This window comes from Chelonoidis abingdonii, chromosome 5, assembly GCF_003597395.2.
Source record: "Chelonoidis abingdonii isolate Lonesome George chromosome 5, CheloAbing_2.0, whole genome shotgun sequence".
Taxonomy (NCBI): domain Eukaryota; kingdom Metazoa; phylum Chordata; order Testudines; family Testudinidae; genus Chelonoidis; species Chelonoidis abingdonii.
Genome location: NC_133773.1, coordinates 34695312 through 34714958, shown reverse-complemented (window position 1 = coordinate 34714958; position 19647 = coordinate 34695312). Strand labels below are relative to the sequence as shown.

The following is a 19647-nucleotide window of genomic DNA, read 5'->3' as shown; positions in this document are numbered from 1 at the left end:
TTGTATTGGTGAATATAATGATATTAGTTTCCAAAGGTAACAGATTGACCTAGCAACATCTTGTACGAAATGGCAGTTCTCTTCAAGTTATACATGTCTGATGTAAGGAAATAAGGACAAATCAACATTAAGAATGCAAATGGATTTCAAGGCTTGCTAACTAGTCAACGGTGTAGAGAGTTACAACTACTCATTTCCAGAAGAGATACTACAAATTCTTACCCAGATGGGTCATCACAGAGTTTCTTGATTACTTGACCCAAGATGAACAGACTCCGGTTTATGTTACATCCTTCTTTGAGTCGAACGCCTAGATATTACATAGAAACACTGTCACAAAAGTCCACTTTTATCCTACATAATAATCAGAGTAACTGTTGAGAGAAGGTTAAGCAGTCTTAGGTACCTAAGAATTGCCATAACAGATCAGACTTCTCCATTTAGTTCAGTATTCTGTCTGACAGCAGCCAGTACTAGATGTTTTAGGGGAGGGAGGGAGGGAGGGGGAGAGAGAGTGTGTGTGTGTGTGTGTAACCACAACACCCCCCCCCCATAAAACAACAAAAATACCCACAACAAACAGCCAACTAACCCACCATACCCTACCCTACTTCCTGAGAGGACCATTAAGAAATGAGCTTCTCATAGGAGGAAACATTTGTGACCCTAGTCAGTGGTTGGTTGATGCCCTTAAGGTTTGTATTCATGCTAAAATTTGAATCCTGCCTAATCAAATGCATAATCTCAGTGAGCTTTTGGTTGTAGTGATAAATCCCACAGGTTAGTTATACATTATGTAAAAACAAAATTAGTATTACATTTTAAACTGGTTTGCCTTTTAATTTCTTTGAATAATCTCTTATTCTTGAATTGTGAGAGAGGCACTACTGTTTACCTTGTCTATACCATTCATTATTTTATAAGCCTTTATCACTTCTTCACTCTAAACTAAACAATCCCAATTTATTTGCTCCTCTGAATCCTTTTTTTTCTCTTATATTAATTACAAAATACAAAAACACAATAATTTCTCTTACATTCAACTGGCCAGTTAGAATTGCACCCAATATTCCAGGGAAATGTGTACTATTATGTTAATTATAACACTAACAATTATAATAGTCTTTATACCATTCTTAAGCTTTATAAAGATTTTAGTTTAATTGCAATTTCATAGTGAGCAGAGTTTCACACTGAATTGTCTACAACACGCTTGGCTTCTTTTTCTTGAATGGATCTATTTAAATTTAGAACCCAGCACTTTGTAGACAGATAATTTCTTCTATGGTAGAATACCTCTCAATTGTTAGCATGTTAGCCAGCATCTAAATACTAGGGAGATGGGCACAAACGCAAACTCCATTACAGATTTAGTAGACTCAGGGGTCGTGAGTTATATGGGCCTGGGGTGCCCGAGCCCGACCAAATTCAGGGCCCAGTTCCACTAATGTTCGGGGCTGGGTCTCTCCCCTGGCTGCATCTGCCGCCTCCATGCATCCCCTGGCCCTGCCTGCCACCCCCGGAGCATCCCTGCCTGCCCTGGGCAACAGGCGGCTGACCCCTGTAGCTCTGTGCTATGCTCCCTCGCCAGCTGCTGCCGACTACAAGGAAGTGGTGCCAGGCAGGCTGAGGCGGCTGCTGCACCTGCGGAGTGATGAAGCACATGGCACACACCCCACAGCAGGCGACTCCGAGCGGGGGTGGGGGGTATCACTTATCTTGGCTAGACCTCCTGAGCAGCAGCCTGGGGTGGGGAGTTTGGGTGAGGGTCGTGCTGCTGCCAGCAGGGAGAGGGCTAGGGAGTCCTCCTCTCCTGCCCCAGCCCCGGGGCAGCCTGCCTGCTGCACCCCCCAACTCCTCATTTCTGGCCCCCCACTGGCCGAGCCCCAAGCCCACACTCGGCAGCCAAATTACCTCTTAGAGCCTGCAGCCACTGTCCCAGAACCTGCACCCCCCTTCCTGCATCCCCAGCCCAGAGCCTGCACCCCCCCTCCTGCACCCAAAGTCCATCCCAGAACCCGCACCCCCCCTCCTGCACCCAAAGTCCATCCCAGAACCCGCACCCAAACTCCCTTCCAGAGTCTGCACCCCAAATCCCCTCCTGCACCCAAACTCTCTCCCAGAGCTTTGGGCAGGTGTGGGTGGGTGGGGGGAGGTGGGAGAAGATGACTTGGACCCATTCTGGGCACCACCAAAAATTATACAAACCTGCTGTCCCTGTACCTACCTTCTGATCCTGTTTGGCTAGCTCTTTCACTGCCTGCCAGATCTACCAGGTTCTGCAAATTCATTAAAGATTTCATGAGACACAGTTTGCAGGTAAGTCAGTTTAAAATGCTCTCAATGCTAAATCTATGCTAAGAATTTCAATCCAAGTTCAGTTAAGCCTTTGACATTTTTATAGTAATATACCAACTACACAGTGAGGGCAGTATTTTTCTAAGTTGCATGGCGAAAATGGCTTTAAAATACCAATATTGTGATCACTATTAGTGACCTTGCATGGCAACTTTTGAAGTATGTACTCTTCAATATGCATATAAATTCCCATTAAACACAAGATTGTCTCACAAGCAGTCATCTCCTTCTCTTCACTCCGAATAACAGAAGTGCATAAACAAACAATGTCAGGTCCTCAGTTTCCATTAATACATAAGCATTACCTTCATCCTCCTCCTAATTCAGCCTACACCAACTGTTCATCTCCCCCACATCCAATCTAAGAGGTCAATAGAAGAAGTCAAGTACCAAAATACCAATATTCTCTCATAATCCCCTTACACTTGTATGTGGTGCAACTGGTAGGTAACAGGGATTATGAGCTTGCAATATCATTTGATGGTGATTTGGTTGATGCCTAGCAACCAGCCATCACCTTTATAGGCCTCCACTTTCAGGAGAGAGCTCAAAAACTGAGGATATACTTTGGAGTTCGGTCAAGAATACAACCCAGCCACCAACAATCATCATCATGTATCAAAGGCTGCTGACAGACCCAGTGCTTTGAAATAAAAGGCTATTACCTGAAGATAGCCCACTACTATCAGACTAGTCTGATCAAGATGCAAATAGTCAAAGAAGTTTGATACTGGAGAAATTAGAGATGATTAGTGACTACCTCCTTGTTAACCAGTTCACCAGAAAATAGAGTAGGCCAAGATGTTAGAGAGAATTTAAATAGGAATTGTTGCGCACAGAATCTAGTTCTCACAGTCCCCAATACAGACCGATAGACCAAACATTCATTCTCTCCTTTGAATCCCTGCCATACTGCTAATATCAATCCATCAAACAAAGGGGAAAACGGATCACAGCCAACAGCTACTGAATCTGTCAGCAAGAAGGGCTGCAAGCCACCATTTTGTTCCTCTAGTCCTGAGGCCACCTGGCTCCTGAAAGCTGCTCTATCTTGCACCAACTGACAGAGGTTCTTATGAAGAATTATGGCAACTGTGGTGTTCAACCAGATTTCCCCTTTTTCCCCATGTCATACCCCTTTCTGTCCCAGCAGCCAGAAGGGGTTATGTAGGAGTTCTAAGCCCCTCAGGGGTTTTTCCCTCCCCCTAAGGAAGTCCCAAGTAGTGGATGCAAAGTAGTACCTTCGGGGACACTTTGCATCACAGCCTCTGCACAATATCTAGTAGATTTTTACATATATATTGTTATATAGTCTTAAAAGAGTTCAATATTTCTCCTTCACACAAGTTTTTCCATTCAGAGCATTTCATTCTCAATATGATGGGAGAGAATCTCTGATTTTAAGATTTCATTTTAGTGGTGTCCAATATTTTAGCTCTTTTTAAAATTGTAAATTTCCACATTAATGCCTACCTAGTACCGGACAACCTTTTTCAAACATAACTTACCAGATGAGATACCATTACAGCTCCATCACAGTTCGTGTTGGCAGGGTCATTTTCCCTACTTTCTATAATCTAAAAGAAGAAAGCCTCATAAGATTATTGCACATCTTTTCAGTTAACACATAACAAAAAAAATTTCCAGACACCTACCATTCTGAAAATGGTGTGAGAACGACTGCTGTGTTCATTCATTTTTGTTTCTCCATAGTGTCGTTTTTCTGTCAAAATAAAGTATTTGTTACCCAAAATCCCATATGCTCCAGACAATATTAAGATTGTAAGCAAAACTAGTCTAACTGTTAAACTAAAATAATAGCTTTTATGAGATTGTAGTTTTAGCCATGTATTTAGGACAGTGGTCATGTGTTTTAAAATTGCATCAACAATGGAGAGGCTAATCATCCTACTTTCTCCTTTCCTGAGCCATTCCATGACTTGCTGTGGAGTAACAACAACCTCTTCGATCAGATCTTCCACGTAGATGTTTCTCTGCAAGAGAAACAGAATTAAAGACAAATTTCACCCAAGTCTAAAATAAATGAGAAATAGATGTGTGTACTGTACTCAGCACTGGTTTCAGTTGAATTTATTAATGAAAGCCATACAGAAGCCTGAAGACAGACAAATTTGTCTTTCAAACACACAGGGAATAAAGTCAGAACACTGTCAGTGCAAATTTTTATGCCAATATATTTCAACTGTAACTTTAAGGAGACAATGTCAAACATTTGAGATCTAAAAATGTGATGCATTTTAAAATGTATATGATTTATCAGGGAAAGGTCCTCTGGATTTTAGATCTTCCAAGGGAATTTGTACTTTTTAGAGGTTTGAGAAATAAAAATTTCAAAAGCACTATTCGTGGAGGATCCACATTTTGTGCCCCACACAGATTAGCAGACTACCCCCATTTCATCAGCTTTGCTAAAGCAATTAATGTAACAAATAGTGTTCATTAACAAAGAGAATGAGCAAAACTTTAGCATAGTGAAATTGAAGACAGCAACAGGATGTCTCCATTAATGCTACTACCGCTCACGCTGTATTGGCCACAACTCTAATTTGATAGTTCTGCGATGTATGTGTAAAAGTGGTGGATAGTGTATCCCTTTTGAAAGTATTATGATGGTGAAGTGTGTTAAAACAACTCTGAGGAAATGATGTAGGTTCTTTTTTGTGCTGAATGCACATGCATTTTTGCAACCTTAATAAATTAAGGTGTGAAGTTAGTCAGATTTTGCAGAAATGTTTTAGACACTCACAGCCCCCCTCCCCCTCAAAAAAGCTCCCACACTGCTCAAGATTATATGTTTTAAGAGAATAAATAAATTCTGATGCTTAGGAAAAGAGAAAACAAGAAGACTGATTACAGCTTACTTGCTTACTTCTAACTTGCCCTCTACAAAAGGGATTTTGTATATTCATTCTCATGGGATGTGCCAGCAAGTGCAGCTCAGACGGTGGAACCTTCTTCTAGCAGGGCCAGTTACCGCATTCACATACCCATCCTACTTTTCCCTCAGACTTCCAAGGGCAAATATCACAGGGGATACAGCCCTATATGCCATCTCAGTTCCTTCCACCACCTCTTCAAAATCATGAGCTCAAAAGAACCCGAGGAAAAGGAGAAGGTGGGTGAGGCATGTGAAAGGCAGATTCCATCTTGGACTCTGGCATAAGTAACTTTAATTTCTTCTTTCAGAGTCCTCTGTATATTCTCCACTCATGGGTCAGACTGGCAAGCAATACCTCATCAGCTGAGGGTAGAACTCAGGATCCTACTTGAATAAAGGTTGAAGTGCTGCCCTATCAAACGGCATTTGTTCTGGGACCAAAATTCTAAAGCATTGTGTTTTGTAAGTATATATACAGAGCTCAAAGTGGCAATCCAACAGGTTGCTGTGAATGGGACATGTTTAAAGCATGCAATGGAGATATTCTGCTATAGCAATGCCTATGATTTAAATCATAGCAAGGACCAAAATGACATCTAGTTTATAACTTTCTTCTACATATTGTCTGCCTATCACGTCACAACTGTTATCTTAGGTGGATTAAACAATCATAAAGGTGATCCTAAAAAAGATGGGAGACCTGTGAAATTCCTTAGCCTTGTTTAGATAGTACACTAGGGTCTTCTTAGGGCTTCTCTGTAGGAAGCCTTAGTGTGCGGCCAGCAGGTGCGTAAATCTACAACACTCTAGCCTGCTGCACACTAACTAGCCATAAAGACCCTGCTCTGTACACTACAGGTTCTATAGCGTGCTTTGACATACTGCTGTTACATAGGACTTTTAGTGTACAGGAGCAGGGTCTTCATGGCCAGTTAGCGTGCAGCAGGCTAGAGTGTTGTTGATTTAGGCACCAACTCGCCACACACAATCTCTGTGTAAGCAAACCCTTAGTGTTGAGAGCATGTAACTTTAATTCACCCTTACTAATGCGTGGTTGAGGGAAGATAATGGGCAAATTTATAGTTTGGTTAACATGGGAAAAAAACAAAACTACTACTACTTCGGGTAAGATTCTAGGGTTAGGGTGAAAAACTCCACTTTTCGTCGTTGTGAAATACATTGAACACAAATCTGTCATTAGGGCACGTGACTTACTCACTCCTCTGGTTGATGTTATGGCAATTAAAAAAGCAGTTTTAATTAGGGTTGTCTTAGTTGCTTGACAACAAATCGCATAAATTACGCTGTTAAGCAATAATAGAATACCATTTATTTAAATATTTGTGGATGTTTTCTACATTTTCAAATATATTGAGTTAAATTATAACAGAATATAGTGTTCAGTGCTCACTACATATTTATTTTTTATTACAAATATTTGCACTGTAAAAAACAAAAGAAATAGTATTTCAATTTACCTAATACAAGTACTGTAGCACAATCTCTTTGTCAGGAAAATTAAACTTAGTTGCAGAATTACCTACAAAAAAATAACTGCACTCAAAAACAAACACTTTAGAGCCTACAAGTCCTATTTCTTGCTCAGCCAGCTAAGTTTGTTTACATTTGGAGGAGATAACGCTGCCTGCTTATTTACAATGTCAGCTGAAAATGAGAACAGGCTTTCACATGGCACTGTTGTAGCCTGCATTGTAAGATATTTTCATGCCAGATGTGCTAAAAATTCATATATCCCTTCATGCTTCGACCACCATTCCAGAGGACATGCGTCCATGCTGATGATGGGTTCTACTCGATAACAATCCAAAGCAGTATGGACCGACACAGTTGTTATCATCATGAGGCAGATGACACCAGCAGAAGGTGGATTTTCTTTTTTGGTGGTTTGGGTTCTGTAGTTTCCACATTGGAGTTGCTCTTTTAAGATTTCTGAAAGCATGTTTCATATTTCAGCCCTCTCAGATTTTGGAAGGCCCTTCTGTCATGGTATCTTTCCCCAGTCTGAATCTTAGAGTCCAAAAAATTGGGGTACCAGCATGAATTTCTCTAAGCTTAATTACCACCTTAGATCTCATAAGCTGCCACCACCCAAAAGCTGCCACCACCCAAAAAATATAGTGTTTTGGGGCACTCTGGTCCCCCCAAAAACCTTCCCTGGGGACCCCAAGACCCAAATTCCTTGAGTCTCACAACAAAGGGGAATAAACCATTTCCCTTCCCCCTCCTTTCTTCCTCCCAGATCTTCTCCGCCCTGGGTACACCAGAAGATCACCATGCTTCAAACTCCTTGAATCACAACACAGAGGGATTCCACCTCCACGCCTCCCCTCTTCCCCTCACCCAGAGGTAATACAGATTCAAGCTCCGTTAATCTAAAACGGAGAGGAAATTCATCTTTCCTCCCCCCTCCTCTCTCTCCCACCAAGTCCCTGGTGAGTACAGACTCAATACCTCAGCCTTAACCAGAGGAAAAAAATCAATTAGGTATTTTAAAAGAAAAGCTTTTAATAAGAGAAAGAATAATCACTGTAAATTCAAGATGGAATATTATAGGGTCTTTCAGCTTATAGAAAATAGAGAAAAAGCCTTCTCCAGCAGAAATACAATTTAGAATACTTCCAGCCAAATACACATTAAAACTCTACCAGCCAGATACACATTTGCAAATAAAGAAAAACAATTAAAAAGACTAAAGCCGCCTTTATCCTGATACTTACCAGAAATAGAACAGAGGAGATTGTTTTAGAAAGATTGGAGGAATCTGCTTATGTCTGGTCCTTCTGAGACCCCAGAGAGACCACCACACACAGAACAAAGAACACACACCCAAGCTTCCCTCCACCCAGATTTGAAAGCATCTTGTCTTCTGACTGGTCCTCTGGTCAAGTGTTGCAGGTCACTGTTTGTTAACCCTTTACAGGTGAAAGGGACATTAATGCTTAGCTATCTGTTTATGACAACTTTCGATTCTTAAACCTTTGGTCGTGCACTGTTGCTATCTTAGAAATCTCACATTGGTATCTTTAGCATATCTGGCACATAAATAGCTTACAAGGCCGGCTACAGAAGTGCCATGTGAACGCCTGTTCTCACTTCCAGGTGACATTGTAAATAAGAAATGGGCAGCATTCTCTCCTGTGAAATAACTTATTTGTCTTAGCGGGTGGCTGAACAATAAGTAGGACTGAGTGGACTTGCAGGCTCTAAAGTTTTACACTGTTTTGTTTTTGAGTGCAGTTATGTAACAAAAAAATTTGTATTTGTAAGTTACACTTTCACAATAAAGAGATTGCACTGCAGTACTTATGAGGTGAATAGAAAAATACTTTGTGTATCATTTTTAAAGTGCAAATATTTGTAATAAAAATATAAAGTGAGCACTGTACACTTCGTATTCTGTGTTGTAAGTTAATATATTTGAAAATGTAGAAAAAACATCCAAAAATATTTACATTTCAATTGTTATTCTATTAACAGTGTGATTAAAACTGCAGTTAATTGACAGCCCTAATTTTAATAGATAAATGGAATAATAAACAGTCAGCCATATATTCAAATGGAGGCTTCATGAGCTAAATTGGAACTGAATTCCATCTATTATCTAGTGTTGTTGAACGTGATGGTGCATAAAGAGGTCTCTGTACAAAAATGAGAGAGTCCATCCAAGCTCTTCTACTTCTTGGGAGTAGAGAAGGGTAATTTGCGGCAGCTTTCTTCTTTAGCTAGAGAGAATCATTGTTCCTGTATGTGACCTGACTGCAAATCTGCACAGCGAACTTCCACTATCACAGTAATGACGCTGGGAAAAAACAAACAAATCCCACACAACTGTAGCCACACCCAGCCCCCCGCCACTCACAACCAGCTGCACCTGGACCCTCACCCCATCAATCCCTACTCCCCCTAGCACCCAACCCCCGCTCCACTGAGTCCTCCCGCAGTCCCCCCCACCCCCGAGACCAGCCACTTTCACCTGAATCCCCTGCAGAGTCACATTGCTGCCCACACACAGATTGCCCCACACAGAAACCTCTCATTCCACAGCTGGATCCCCAACCCACATTAAGCCCCTCCACACTTGGATCCTGCCGGGCTGAGCCTGCCCATCCACATCTGGTGCAGAGGAACAGAGGCTCGGGGTGTTTCTGGGGCAGGCACAGCCCTCACACTGTGTCAGGGTCAGGTGAATCCTCACTGCTGAGTCTCTGTACCAGGGGAGTGGGGGCTTCAGGATGCTCTCCCACCTCAATGAAGCCAGTGGCCTGTGCTCCCCATTGCCATGCTGGAGCCACATTTAATTTACTGACAAATAAAACTTGCAGAAGTTTAAAATATTGTGTGCAGAATTTAATTTTTTGGTGCAGAATTCCCTCAGGAGTATTTAAAACCAGGTCTCTTCACCTTTGGATGGGCCATTAAACTGGAAGCCAGAATGAAGACTAACTTCTCAAGTATCTCTTAAAAAGGCGCTAATATTATTTAGAGGGTTCCAGATCCAGAGAGGTTCACATGTATCTGCTGCTGTTGGAAGGAACTGAGGCAGCAGATGATGTCACACCTCCCTTAACACTCACCCATAAAATGTCCAGAAAGGCTCAGGGGTGGAGTATAAGTGGCCTGTGAGCACTCTAACAAGCATTGTTAGATGGTTCCACCATCAGAGTTGCACTGGCCAGAGCAACTCAAATGAGAATATCCACAGGAACCTCAAAGAACCATTCCTATGGCACCTAAATCCAGCCCTGCAGCATCCTTCTAGTCTAAACTATTTTAGTCGAGATTACATGACTACACAATCTGAAAAACATTGAGCCATGGACTCCATTTAGATCAGCATCTCATGATTTGAATCCATGCCCACAGAGGTGGTTTGTTGCATCAATTTGTAAACAAGTTCAACAGTTAGACCAAATAAAGTATTTTATGTTACCCTGATTTACTTACATTAACATCCTCTCGAATTCCTAGAGGTTTGTTTTTCCTGCTGTCACAGAGTAAGTCTGTTATGGTTTCATTGTATATTTCCATATAGGAAACTCTCAGCAGAAACTCCCTACCTGGAATCTAAAGATTAAAGACAAGCATCATCAGATTAGAAGTTGGAGGGGAGGAGGGAAAAAAAAAAGTGCTTTAATGAAAGGATGCTCAGCTTTTTTCATGGTGTTGGACTATATCTTTACATAACTTGTTTCACTGACTTTTCCTTTCCTCTTTGCAAATGCACACCATCTCCCTTCTGGTACACAGTCCCATAATTACTTGCAAGGAAAAGTAGTTAAGAGACATTTGTGTAGTTTTACCTATCTTTAATACAATGGGTATTTCACCCCTTTTTGAAAAAAAATAAAAAAAAGATCTAGTACTCTATTTTTGCCCTTCGTTATCTGTAAGATGGGAATAATGATACTAACCTTCTTTGTAATGTGCTTTGAGACCTGCTGATGAAAACCCCAATTTAAGAGATGGATATTAGTTCTTCCCTCTGCATGTTTCCCTGCTGCTAGACTACCTTCTCCTGCTCTCTCTTCTAAACCTAATCCCCTGTTGAGTGGCTCTCTTCTCCACATCTACTTTCCTGTTATTTGGTTGCCTTCTCTCCAGCCATCTGGTCCTCTTCTTCCTCTGTTTGACTGAATGTACTTTCCAGCAGCCATCTTCCTTTTTCCCTGCTCCAGCCCAGACATTCATCTCCAGCTGATGGCTAACAGCTTAAATCCCACTGGTGCCTCTGGTACCATGACTAGTTTTATCTTTTCCAGGCCCTAAGGCTCTTTGCAATGAAAGAGGAAGTAGCATCCTGTACCATGTAACCTACTAGCTCTTCAGACCACAGGCAAGCATTGTGTTTTAGAAACTAGTTTTTTAGTTTATATCTTCCTCTGACTTCTCATAAAATGGGTGCTCTTACGCTGTCAAACTCATAGACTAAACCATTATTTATTAATGCCCTCTCCCACAATCCATAAATGGCACTGGGAATATCTTGCATTACGCTGAGGCCCAATCCATACAGCTTGTTCTGTCCAGGCCCCACTGACTTCAATGAGGCTTCACGCAGGTGCAGTTGTCAGTCTACAGGCTATAGGTCTGGATGCACATGCCTATGAAGCAAGCAGTAGTGCTTCTTGAAAACAAGGGGGGGCTGCCAGTGTTGCACATCTGAGTTGGCAATAACCATGGCCATCCCCCATTAGCTTCTGAGGGCATGAAACACACATGGCACTTTTAAGTGGTGTGTAAGTTTTTTTTCTTGGCACGCTTTTCCAATGCACACCCATCCTAAGGTATTGTAATTGCTGCTGCACTGCACAGAAAGTATGCCTCCAGCTTTCACTATTTAGTCATTGCATCTCCTCACAAACCCTCTCCCCAGAACACTTGTGGCTCTGTTCTGCAAGTCAGACCAGACACCTGAAGGCCAGAAGGGACCATTAAACTATGAGTCTCTGAACCTCTTACGCAAAGCTCTGTAGTTCGTGATTATGCTAAGTATTTCTTCCACTGTTTGTTTTTCATCTTTTAGAAAAAAAATTTCTTGAGAGGCGAGTTTAGAGTGTACTAATCCAATGCATATGAGACCCAGTCTTCATAACAACCAGATACTGAACTTGATATTTTATTTAAAAGTTTTAATCAAGGTTCAATGGGAAATAGATATTGAAATAGAGAGCTGGCTTAGGGATCTGCATGGATCGCATCCCTGCTACTAGTGACAGGGGACAGCTTTCCCAAATTTCACGCAAGGATATGTATCACAGCAAAACATTGCAACACGACATCATATGTAACTTGTTTCCGTCTGAAGTCCCCTGTTACCAAGTCCCCTTCCTAATATTTTTGTATAGAATCCAAGTGACAGTAATTTAGCTGTATTACTTACTTCACAAATAATTTTGAAGACATCCTGAACTGCTTTAGGTATAATTCCCGTAGACTCGTCACTCCCCATCATTGTATACGTTTTTCCTGAGGCGGTCTGCCCATAGGCAAAAATAGTGCCTAGAAAGAGGAACGAATGTTAACTGACCACTACCCAAAACTTTCTACAAATAAGGTAAGCGTAAAAACAATATGAAACTTACCATTATATCCTTGGACAGCAGACTTTATAATTGGAACAGCTACACCTTCATATACTTGTTGGGTGCTGTCATTCGAATGAAAGACGCAATCTTAAAAAGAAATTTTTTAAAAAAAAGCTGCACAATGAGTTGACAAAAAACGAACTTCCCTTGTACTCAATTTTGGCAGCTTTTCATCCAATAGAACTGAGACCTTGATGCCCCAAAACCAACTCTTTTGCAGGATGATGCCAAAATATTTTATGCAAGATTAACTGATTGCCTAAAACCAACTGAAGCAAACACAGACTATAACAATGTAATAGGTAAAGTGCAGGAAACTTGGATATAGAGCTGAAAAGATGCTATAAACAGTTAAATAGCATAACCATAATTACTAGGTTATCTACTGTGATCTGAAGCAGGGAAGGAAGCGAAGTCATTTAAGTCAGACTTGAAGATCTGATCCAGCTCTTGGTTATGCCCAACCTCCTTGGACAAATCTTAGGGCGCAGTCACACCACCTCCCTGACAGAAGCATTCTTGTCAGTATAGCTGCATCAACAGGAACAGCAGCTATGTCAGCTCTAAGGGGTGTGATCCCCTCCCCCCCCACACACACACATATTGCTAGCAGACACAGATATGTTGTCAAGACTCTATAGCATAGACTAGGCATTACTCTAGCCCAGTGGTTCCGAAACTGGGGTTTGTGAACCCCTGAGAGTTCACGAAATGTTACAGGAGGTTCCCGGGAAAAAAATTCCTCATGGCGGACAGACTTGTCCCTAGGGATCCTGAGCAGCACGGGGCCTGCAGCCTGGAGTGCCTGGACTTCCAAGAGCTAAGCAGATCAAAACAAGGATATCACACTGAGATTTAAACTTCAAGACTCCTTATAAGAAATGGAAAGGGAGGTGGATATTTTTTTGCTGTTCTTAAAATTAAATAGGCAGCTAGTATTGTTTTTAAAAGTTATTATGAAGAACAAGTTTAAGCTTTGTTGTAATGTGCGTTGTTTGTCTGGACTGCTAAAGCCCCAAATGCTTGTGCAGGAGGAACTCTTTGGATCGGCTTCTTAAACACCTGCATGCTGTTTCACATCTGATACTCCTTGATGAAACATAGGAGCCTTGTATCACTTTTAATACACCTGTTATGAGACAAGCTACAAAAGGTGAGATCATGGAAGAGTGTTGCTGTTTTCATAATGTAATAAATAAGAACATAAGAATGGCCATACTGGGTCAGACCAAAGGTCCATCCAACCCAGTATGCTGTCTACTGACAGTGGCCAATGCCAGGTACCCCAGAGGAAGTGAACCTAACAGGTAATGATCAGTGATCTCTCTCCTGCCATCCATCTCCACGCTCTGACAGAGGCTAGGGACATCATTCCTTACCCATCCTGACTAATAGCCATTAATGGACTTAGCCTCCATGAATTGACCCAGTTCTCTCTTAAATGCTGTTATAGTCCTAGCCTTCACAACTTCCTTAGGCAAGGAGTTCCACAAGTTGACTGTGTGATGTGTGAAGAACTTCCTTTTATTTGTTTTAAACTTTCTGCCCATTAATTTCATTCGGTGGCCCCTAGTTCTTATATTATGGGAACAAGTAAATAACTTTTCCTTATTCACTTTCTCCATACTTTCTCATGATTTTATATACCTTAATCATATTCCTCCCCCGGCCCCAGTATCCTTTTTTCCAAGCTGAAAAGTCCTAGCCTCTTTAATCTCTCCTCATATGGGACCTGTTCCAAACACCTAATAATTTTAGTTGCCCTTTTCTGAACCTTTTCTAATGCCAGTATATCTTTTTTTGAGATGAGAGGACCACATCTGTACACAGTACAGACATGTTTGTTGACCCCTTTAAAGAATTCTAATAGATTAGTAAGACACGATTTTCCTTTACAGAAACCATGTGACTTTTGCCCAACAATTTATATTCTTCTATGTGTCTGACAATTTTATTCTTTACTATTGTTTCAACTAATTTGCCAGGTACTGACGTTAGACTTACCGGTGTGTAATTGCCAGGATCACCTCTAGAGCCCTTTTTAAATATTGGCATTACATCAGCTATCTTCCAGTAATTGGGCACAGAAGCTGATTTAAAGGACAGGTTACAAGTCATATTTTATAGTTCTGCAGTTTCACATTTGAGTTCTTTCAGAACTCTTGGGTGAATACCATCTGGTCCCAGTGACTTATTACAATTAAGTTTATCAATTAATTCCAAAACCTCCTCTAGTGACACTTCAATCTGTGACAATTCCTCAGATTTGTCACCTGCAAAAGCCGGCTCAGGTTTGGGAATCTCCCCAACATCTTCAGCCGTGAAGACTGAAGCAAAGAATTCATTTAGTTTCTCTGCAATGACTATCGTCTTTAAATGCTCCTTTTCTATCTCGATCATCCAGGGGCCCCACTGGTTGTTTAGCAGGCTTCCTACTTCTGATGTACTTAAACATTTTGTTATTACCTTTGGAGTTTTTGGCTAGCTGTTATTTAAACTCCTTTTTGGCTTTTCTTATTGCATTTTTTACACTTAATTTGGCAGTGTTTATGCTCCTTTCTATTTATCTCACTAGGATTTGATTTCCACTTTTTAAAAGATGCCTTTTTATCTCTCACAGCTTCTTTTATATGGTGGCTAAGCCACGGTGGCTCTTTTTTAGTTCTTTTACTGTGTTTCTTAATTTGGGGTATACATTTAAGTTGAGCCTCTCTTATGGTGTCTTTGAAAAGTGTCCATGCAGCTTGCAAAGACCTCACTCTAGTCACTGCATCTTTTAATTTCTATTTAACTAACCTCATTTTTGCAAAGTTCCCCTGTCTAAAATTAAATGCCACCGTATTGGGCTGTTGAGGTGTTCTTCCCACCACAGGAATGTTAAATGTTATTATATTATGGTCACTATTTCCAAGCAGTCCTGTTATAGTTACCTCTTGGACCAGATCTTGCGCTCCACTCAGGACTGAATCGAGAGTTGCCTCTCCCCTTGGGGATTCCTGTACCAGCTGCTCCAATAAACAGTCATTTAAAGTATCGAGAAATTTTGTCTCTGCATCTCATTTGATTCTAATAAATAGTGTGTAATAAGCACGTCATCAAAACAAATTTTGTATTTCCAAGATTACTGCTTTTATAATTTATACTCTGGTAAAGTAGAAAATCCCTGGAAATATTCATTTTTAGGAGGAGGTTCACGGGATTTGACATTTCAGTGAAAGGGGTTCACAGGTTGTTAAAGTTTGGGAACCACTGCTCTAGCCCATGCCACACAGTTCTCCATTTCTAACATGGCAATTATACTTCCCAACACAGGGGTTATTATTCTCATAGAACAGTGCATCATAAAATAAAAAGTCACATCACAACCAACACAACACATGAGAATCACTGGCCAGCAATCTTCCTCTACAGTTTGCTATCTTCAAGCAACCTTGAGAAGCATGCTGTACTGCACATCCTGTTCAGTCAGTCACAGGGGTGTTGAGGATAAGATTACATTAACGATTGTCAGGAGATCAGATACAACAGTAATAAGGGCCATATAAGCGCCTAAATAGATAAATGTTCCTTAATTACCATAATTAAAAGCTCTTGTACCATCCACTTGTAAAATTGTACAATTTTCACTTTTCCAATGAAGCTGTACTTTATCTCCAGATGCTTCATTTTCTCTAAAAAGGAAAAAGATGTTTTATTAATCTAATTAGAGATCAAAACAGAAATAATGTTAAAATATATGTGCACAAAATGAAGTTCTTTTAAAGAAATTCCCTTAGTGCTAGGTAAGTAATATTCAGCTTAATTGAACAGATTTTCATCAATAGAAGATTAGAAGCATAAATCATTGCCACCTACCTACGACATCCACTCAAGAACACACAAATTCCACATTTGGCTTGTGCATCTATGAGCCTGTTTTCCAGCATACAAGCTTATAACATGAATAAGTTGCTGCAATTCAGACTCTTCTCTCAATAAATGAAACAAAAGACCAACCTTAGAGGGGAAGCAAAGTGAAGTTTATCCAATATCTACTAGCCCAAAAATCAGTCCACTAGCCAAAAATTGTTCTAACCATTTAAGGAATATGACAGCCGTGCTCTGTAATTCACCACATCAACTTTCTATTCCATACCTTTGTTAGAAGTTTTATTATGCCTGTCATACTTTGGGTCTCATCTTCTCTTCTTTATTCTACTTTGCCCTCTTTTCTTCCTGCTTTGTGGTCAGTGTCTGCTTTCTCATTTTCTCCTCTCCCTACAGACCCTGACATCCTTTTCCAGCTTTATGGCACATTGCTTTTTCTGCCTCTTTACTTCGGTTTTGTCTTTCCCACTTCTTCTCCAAGCATCATATTGGGTTTCCAAATCCTGCCATATCTCGTCAATTTCTTCCCCCAAACACATAAGAGGCACCAGATCTATTCACACCTCCTTTTTACAGAAGGCTTGAAGAGTAAACCAGACACTCAGTCAGCTAAACTAAAACGAGGCTTCCATGTTATCTGGGGCAATGCCCAGGTAAGGAGCCAAACCTAGGAAAGGTCTGGCTCGTAGCAGCTCAACTGGCAAGTCTTTACTCCTTCCAGTTACAAAAACTACTCTTCAAAATGTGAGCCAGAGAGGTCAGCAAAGCGGCAGCGGCCCGAATCTGCCGAGAGCTCCGAATCACAGACCCCGCCCCAGCTGTAACTACCCCCCGCAGCCCCCGCGTTTACGGGCGCTTTTGCTCAGTGCCACAGCGCCAACACCGGCTCTGCCGCGGCACTGAGCTCCTGACCCGGACGCACAATCCCCTTGCCCTGCCCAGGGCGTACACGGCCCGCGGGGTGCGGCCCGACCGTGACCGGCTCCCTGGGCCTGCTGAGCGCAGCTCCCCCACTGCTGCGGGCAAGCGGAGGCTGGGGCAGGGCGGGCCCCGCCGGGGGCAGTTCTGGGCAGGGCCGGACACCCCTTCCCAGGGGATCGAAGAGCCCCCAGAGGGCCGAGCGCTGGGCAGCTGCAGAGCGGGGCAAGGCGGGGTCCCGGGGCAGGACGGGGAGAGGGCTCTGGTGCCCCGCAGTCACCTGGCGATGAGCGGCCGCATCCGCACGCAGACCGTCACGGCTCCCTCCTCCGCCATCGCCCCGCTGTGCGTCACGCCGTGCAGAGCTACTAGGACAAACCGCTGGCCCCCTCGGCTCCCCAACCACGTCCACCGGCCACCTCCTGCGTCTGCAACGGCCGCCAGAGTTTGAATTTTTCTCGGGCTAGTTTCCTATTGGTCCTTCGCGGACAGGCACTTCCGGAATCCGGACTGTACCATTGTCAAGGACGCTCACAGGGAGGCGGCTGGTACAAGCCCCGTTTAGACAGTCCCTTTGTGGGGTTTAAAGGGCAGGAATGTTCCATGGGGGACAAACAGCGATGTTCTTACAGCCCAGGAAACGGGACTAGCTCGAGAAACTCCAGCTTCTCAACGTGCAAAGCCGCATCCTTTCTCCCCGCCCCTCTCAGAGCCGGGACTTACTGCACGCTGGGAATTGCACTGGGTGACACTGCATAGGGTTCTGCTCGCTGCCGGTGTTGTATGGTATGTCACGGTTAGTTCAAGTTAGTGAAATAATAGCGTTGCCTAGACTTTGCTGTCTCATGGACACCGCACACCTGCAGCACCTCCATCTGCACGGGTTATGAGAGGTTATGGGAGGTCACGAGCCTGAGAGGTTATGGGAGATCTGTCCCACATCATTTCTAGGGCCATACCAACTTCATGGCCATGAAAAATGTGCTACAGACTGTGAAATCTGGTCTTCCCCTGTGAATTTTGGTCTTTTGTATGCTTTTAGCCTATACTATACAGATTTAATGGGGGAGACCAGTGTTTCTCAAATTGGGGGTCCCCAGCCAAAAGGGAGTTGGAGGGGGGGAGTCCACAAGGTTATTTTATGGTGGTTGTGGTATTGCCACTGGTGTGCTGCCTTCAGAACTGGGTGGCTGGAAAGCGGTGGCTATTGGCCAGGCACCCAGCTCTGAAGGCAGCACCTTGCCAGCAGCAGCACAGAAGTAAGGGTAGCAATACCATACCATGCCATGCTTACTCTGTGCTGGTGCTGGCAGTGACTCTGCCTTCAGAGTTGGGGTCCTGGTTAGCAGCCACTGCTCTCCAGCTGCCCAGCTCTGAAGGCAGCCTGCTGCCAGCAGCAGCACAGAAGTAAGGGTAGCAGTACTGTAACCCATCCTACAATAACCTTCTGAACCCCTCCCCCCCTTGCAAATTCCTTTTTGGGTCAGGACCTCTACAATTACAACACCATGAAATTTCAGATTTAAATAGCTGAAATCATTTACTATTTTAAAAATCCTATGGCCATGAAATTGACCAAAATGGACTTCAAATTTGGTAGGGCCCTAATCATTTATGTTGATGTGAGTTTTGCCATTGATTGCACTAGGAGCAGAATTGAGCCCTAAATTCTTTTGCAATAATTTTGTGATATACAGTAAGCCTTTAGTAATTAACTGTCTAGTTATTATGATGTTACAGATTTAATATTTGATCTTGAAAGCCATTCAGGTCAACAGAGCTCAGGTATTTTTACCACCTCCAGTATTAGATGATACCGGTATACAAACACCAGAATACTTTTGCTGCTACTGGTTTACAGGTCCTAATGCAGGACAGGCCTCTAGGTGTATCCTTTCAATGGCATATGTACAATACAGATGTAGATGGTAGTAAATCACTGGTCCTAATTTTTCTAATGTAAGTGCAGCCCTAAAACTGCTTTTTTTGAACGTAGTCACTTTTGAAAATTCAGGTTGACAGTGTTCCCTTTAACAGAGGAATAAGATGCAAGAAAATGCCAGTACATCTCACACAACAGAGATTTTTCAGAATATTGTCCTTAATGAAAATGTAGTGTGAAAAAAACAGAAAACATGATAAATTAGCAAAACTGTCTCTGAATAGTGTTCTCCGGAGTTTGACATGAGACCCTAATCAGCTTCTATGATCCATTTTTCATAAAGAAACATGTTAATAAAAATGGGATGTATGCAATTGATTAGAGATTTTCTGAAACTCTTGTCAGTATATGCATAGATCAAGATAAATAGCTATTATAAATGTGGCTCAAGCACTGGGTTGCTGAACGCACCATCAGTGAGTGCTCAGCCCCTTGAAATATTTTGTAGGGATATTAAAGAAGGTTTATACTAAACATGGTTTATGTGGGAAATGATTTATTGATTTATTGTCAATTAATACTTTATAACTTAAGGTTTATGTTAGAAGTAGATTTGG

General features: G+C 42.1%; 1 protein-coding gene across 1 annotated transcript in view; it reads right to left on the bottom strand.

Annotated features, from left to right (window-relative positions):
• Window positions 1-17554, bottom strand: part of CENPE (centromere protein E) — a 76034-nt gene extending 58480 nt beyond the window's left edge. Inside the window, exons 1-10 of the mRNA XM_075066218.1 lie at window positions 17429-17554; window positions 15940-16034; window positions 12361-12450; window positions 12159-12277; window positions 10223-10342; window positions 4271-4352; window positions 4014-4081; window positions 3867-3935; window positions 2228-2279; window positions 223-310 (exon numbers count right to left, since the gene is read on the bottom strand). Of these exons, the coding sequence (XP_074922319.1) occupies window positions 223-310; window positions 2228-2279; window positions 3867-3935; window positions 4014-4081; window positions 4271-4352; window positions 10223-10342; window positions 12159-12277; window positions 12361-12450; window positions 15940-16034; window positions 17429-17484 (839 nt within the window). The 5' untranslated portion in view covers window positions 17485-17554. The remainder of the gene's footprint in view (window positions 1-222; window positions 311-2227; window positions 2280-3866; window positions 3936-4013; window positions 4082-4270; window positions 4353-10222; window positions 10343-12158; window positions 12278-12360; window positions 12451-15939; window positions 16035-17428) is intronic.
• Window positions 17555-19647: the final 2093 nt, after the last annotated feature.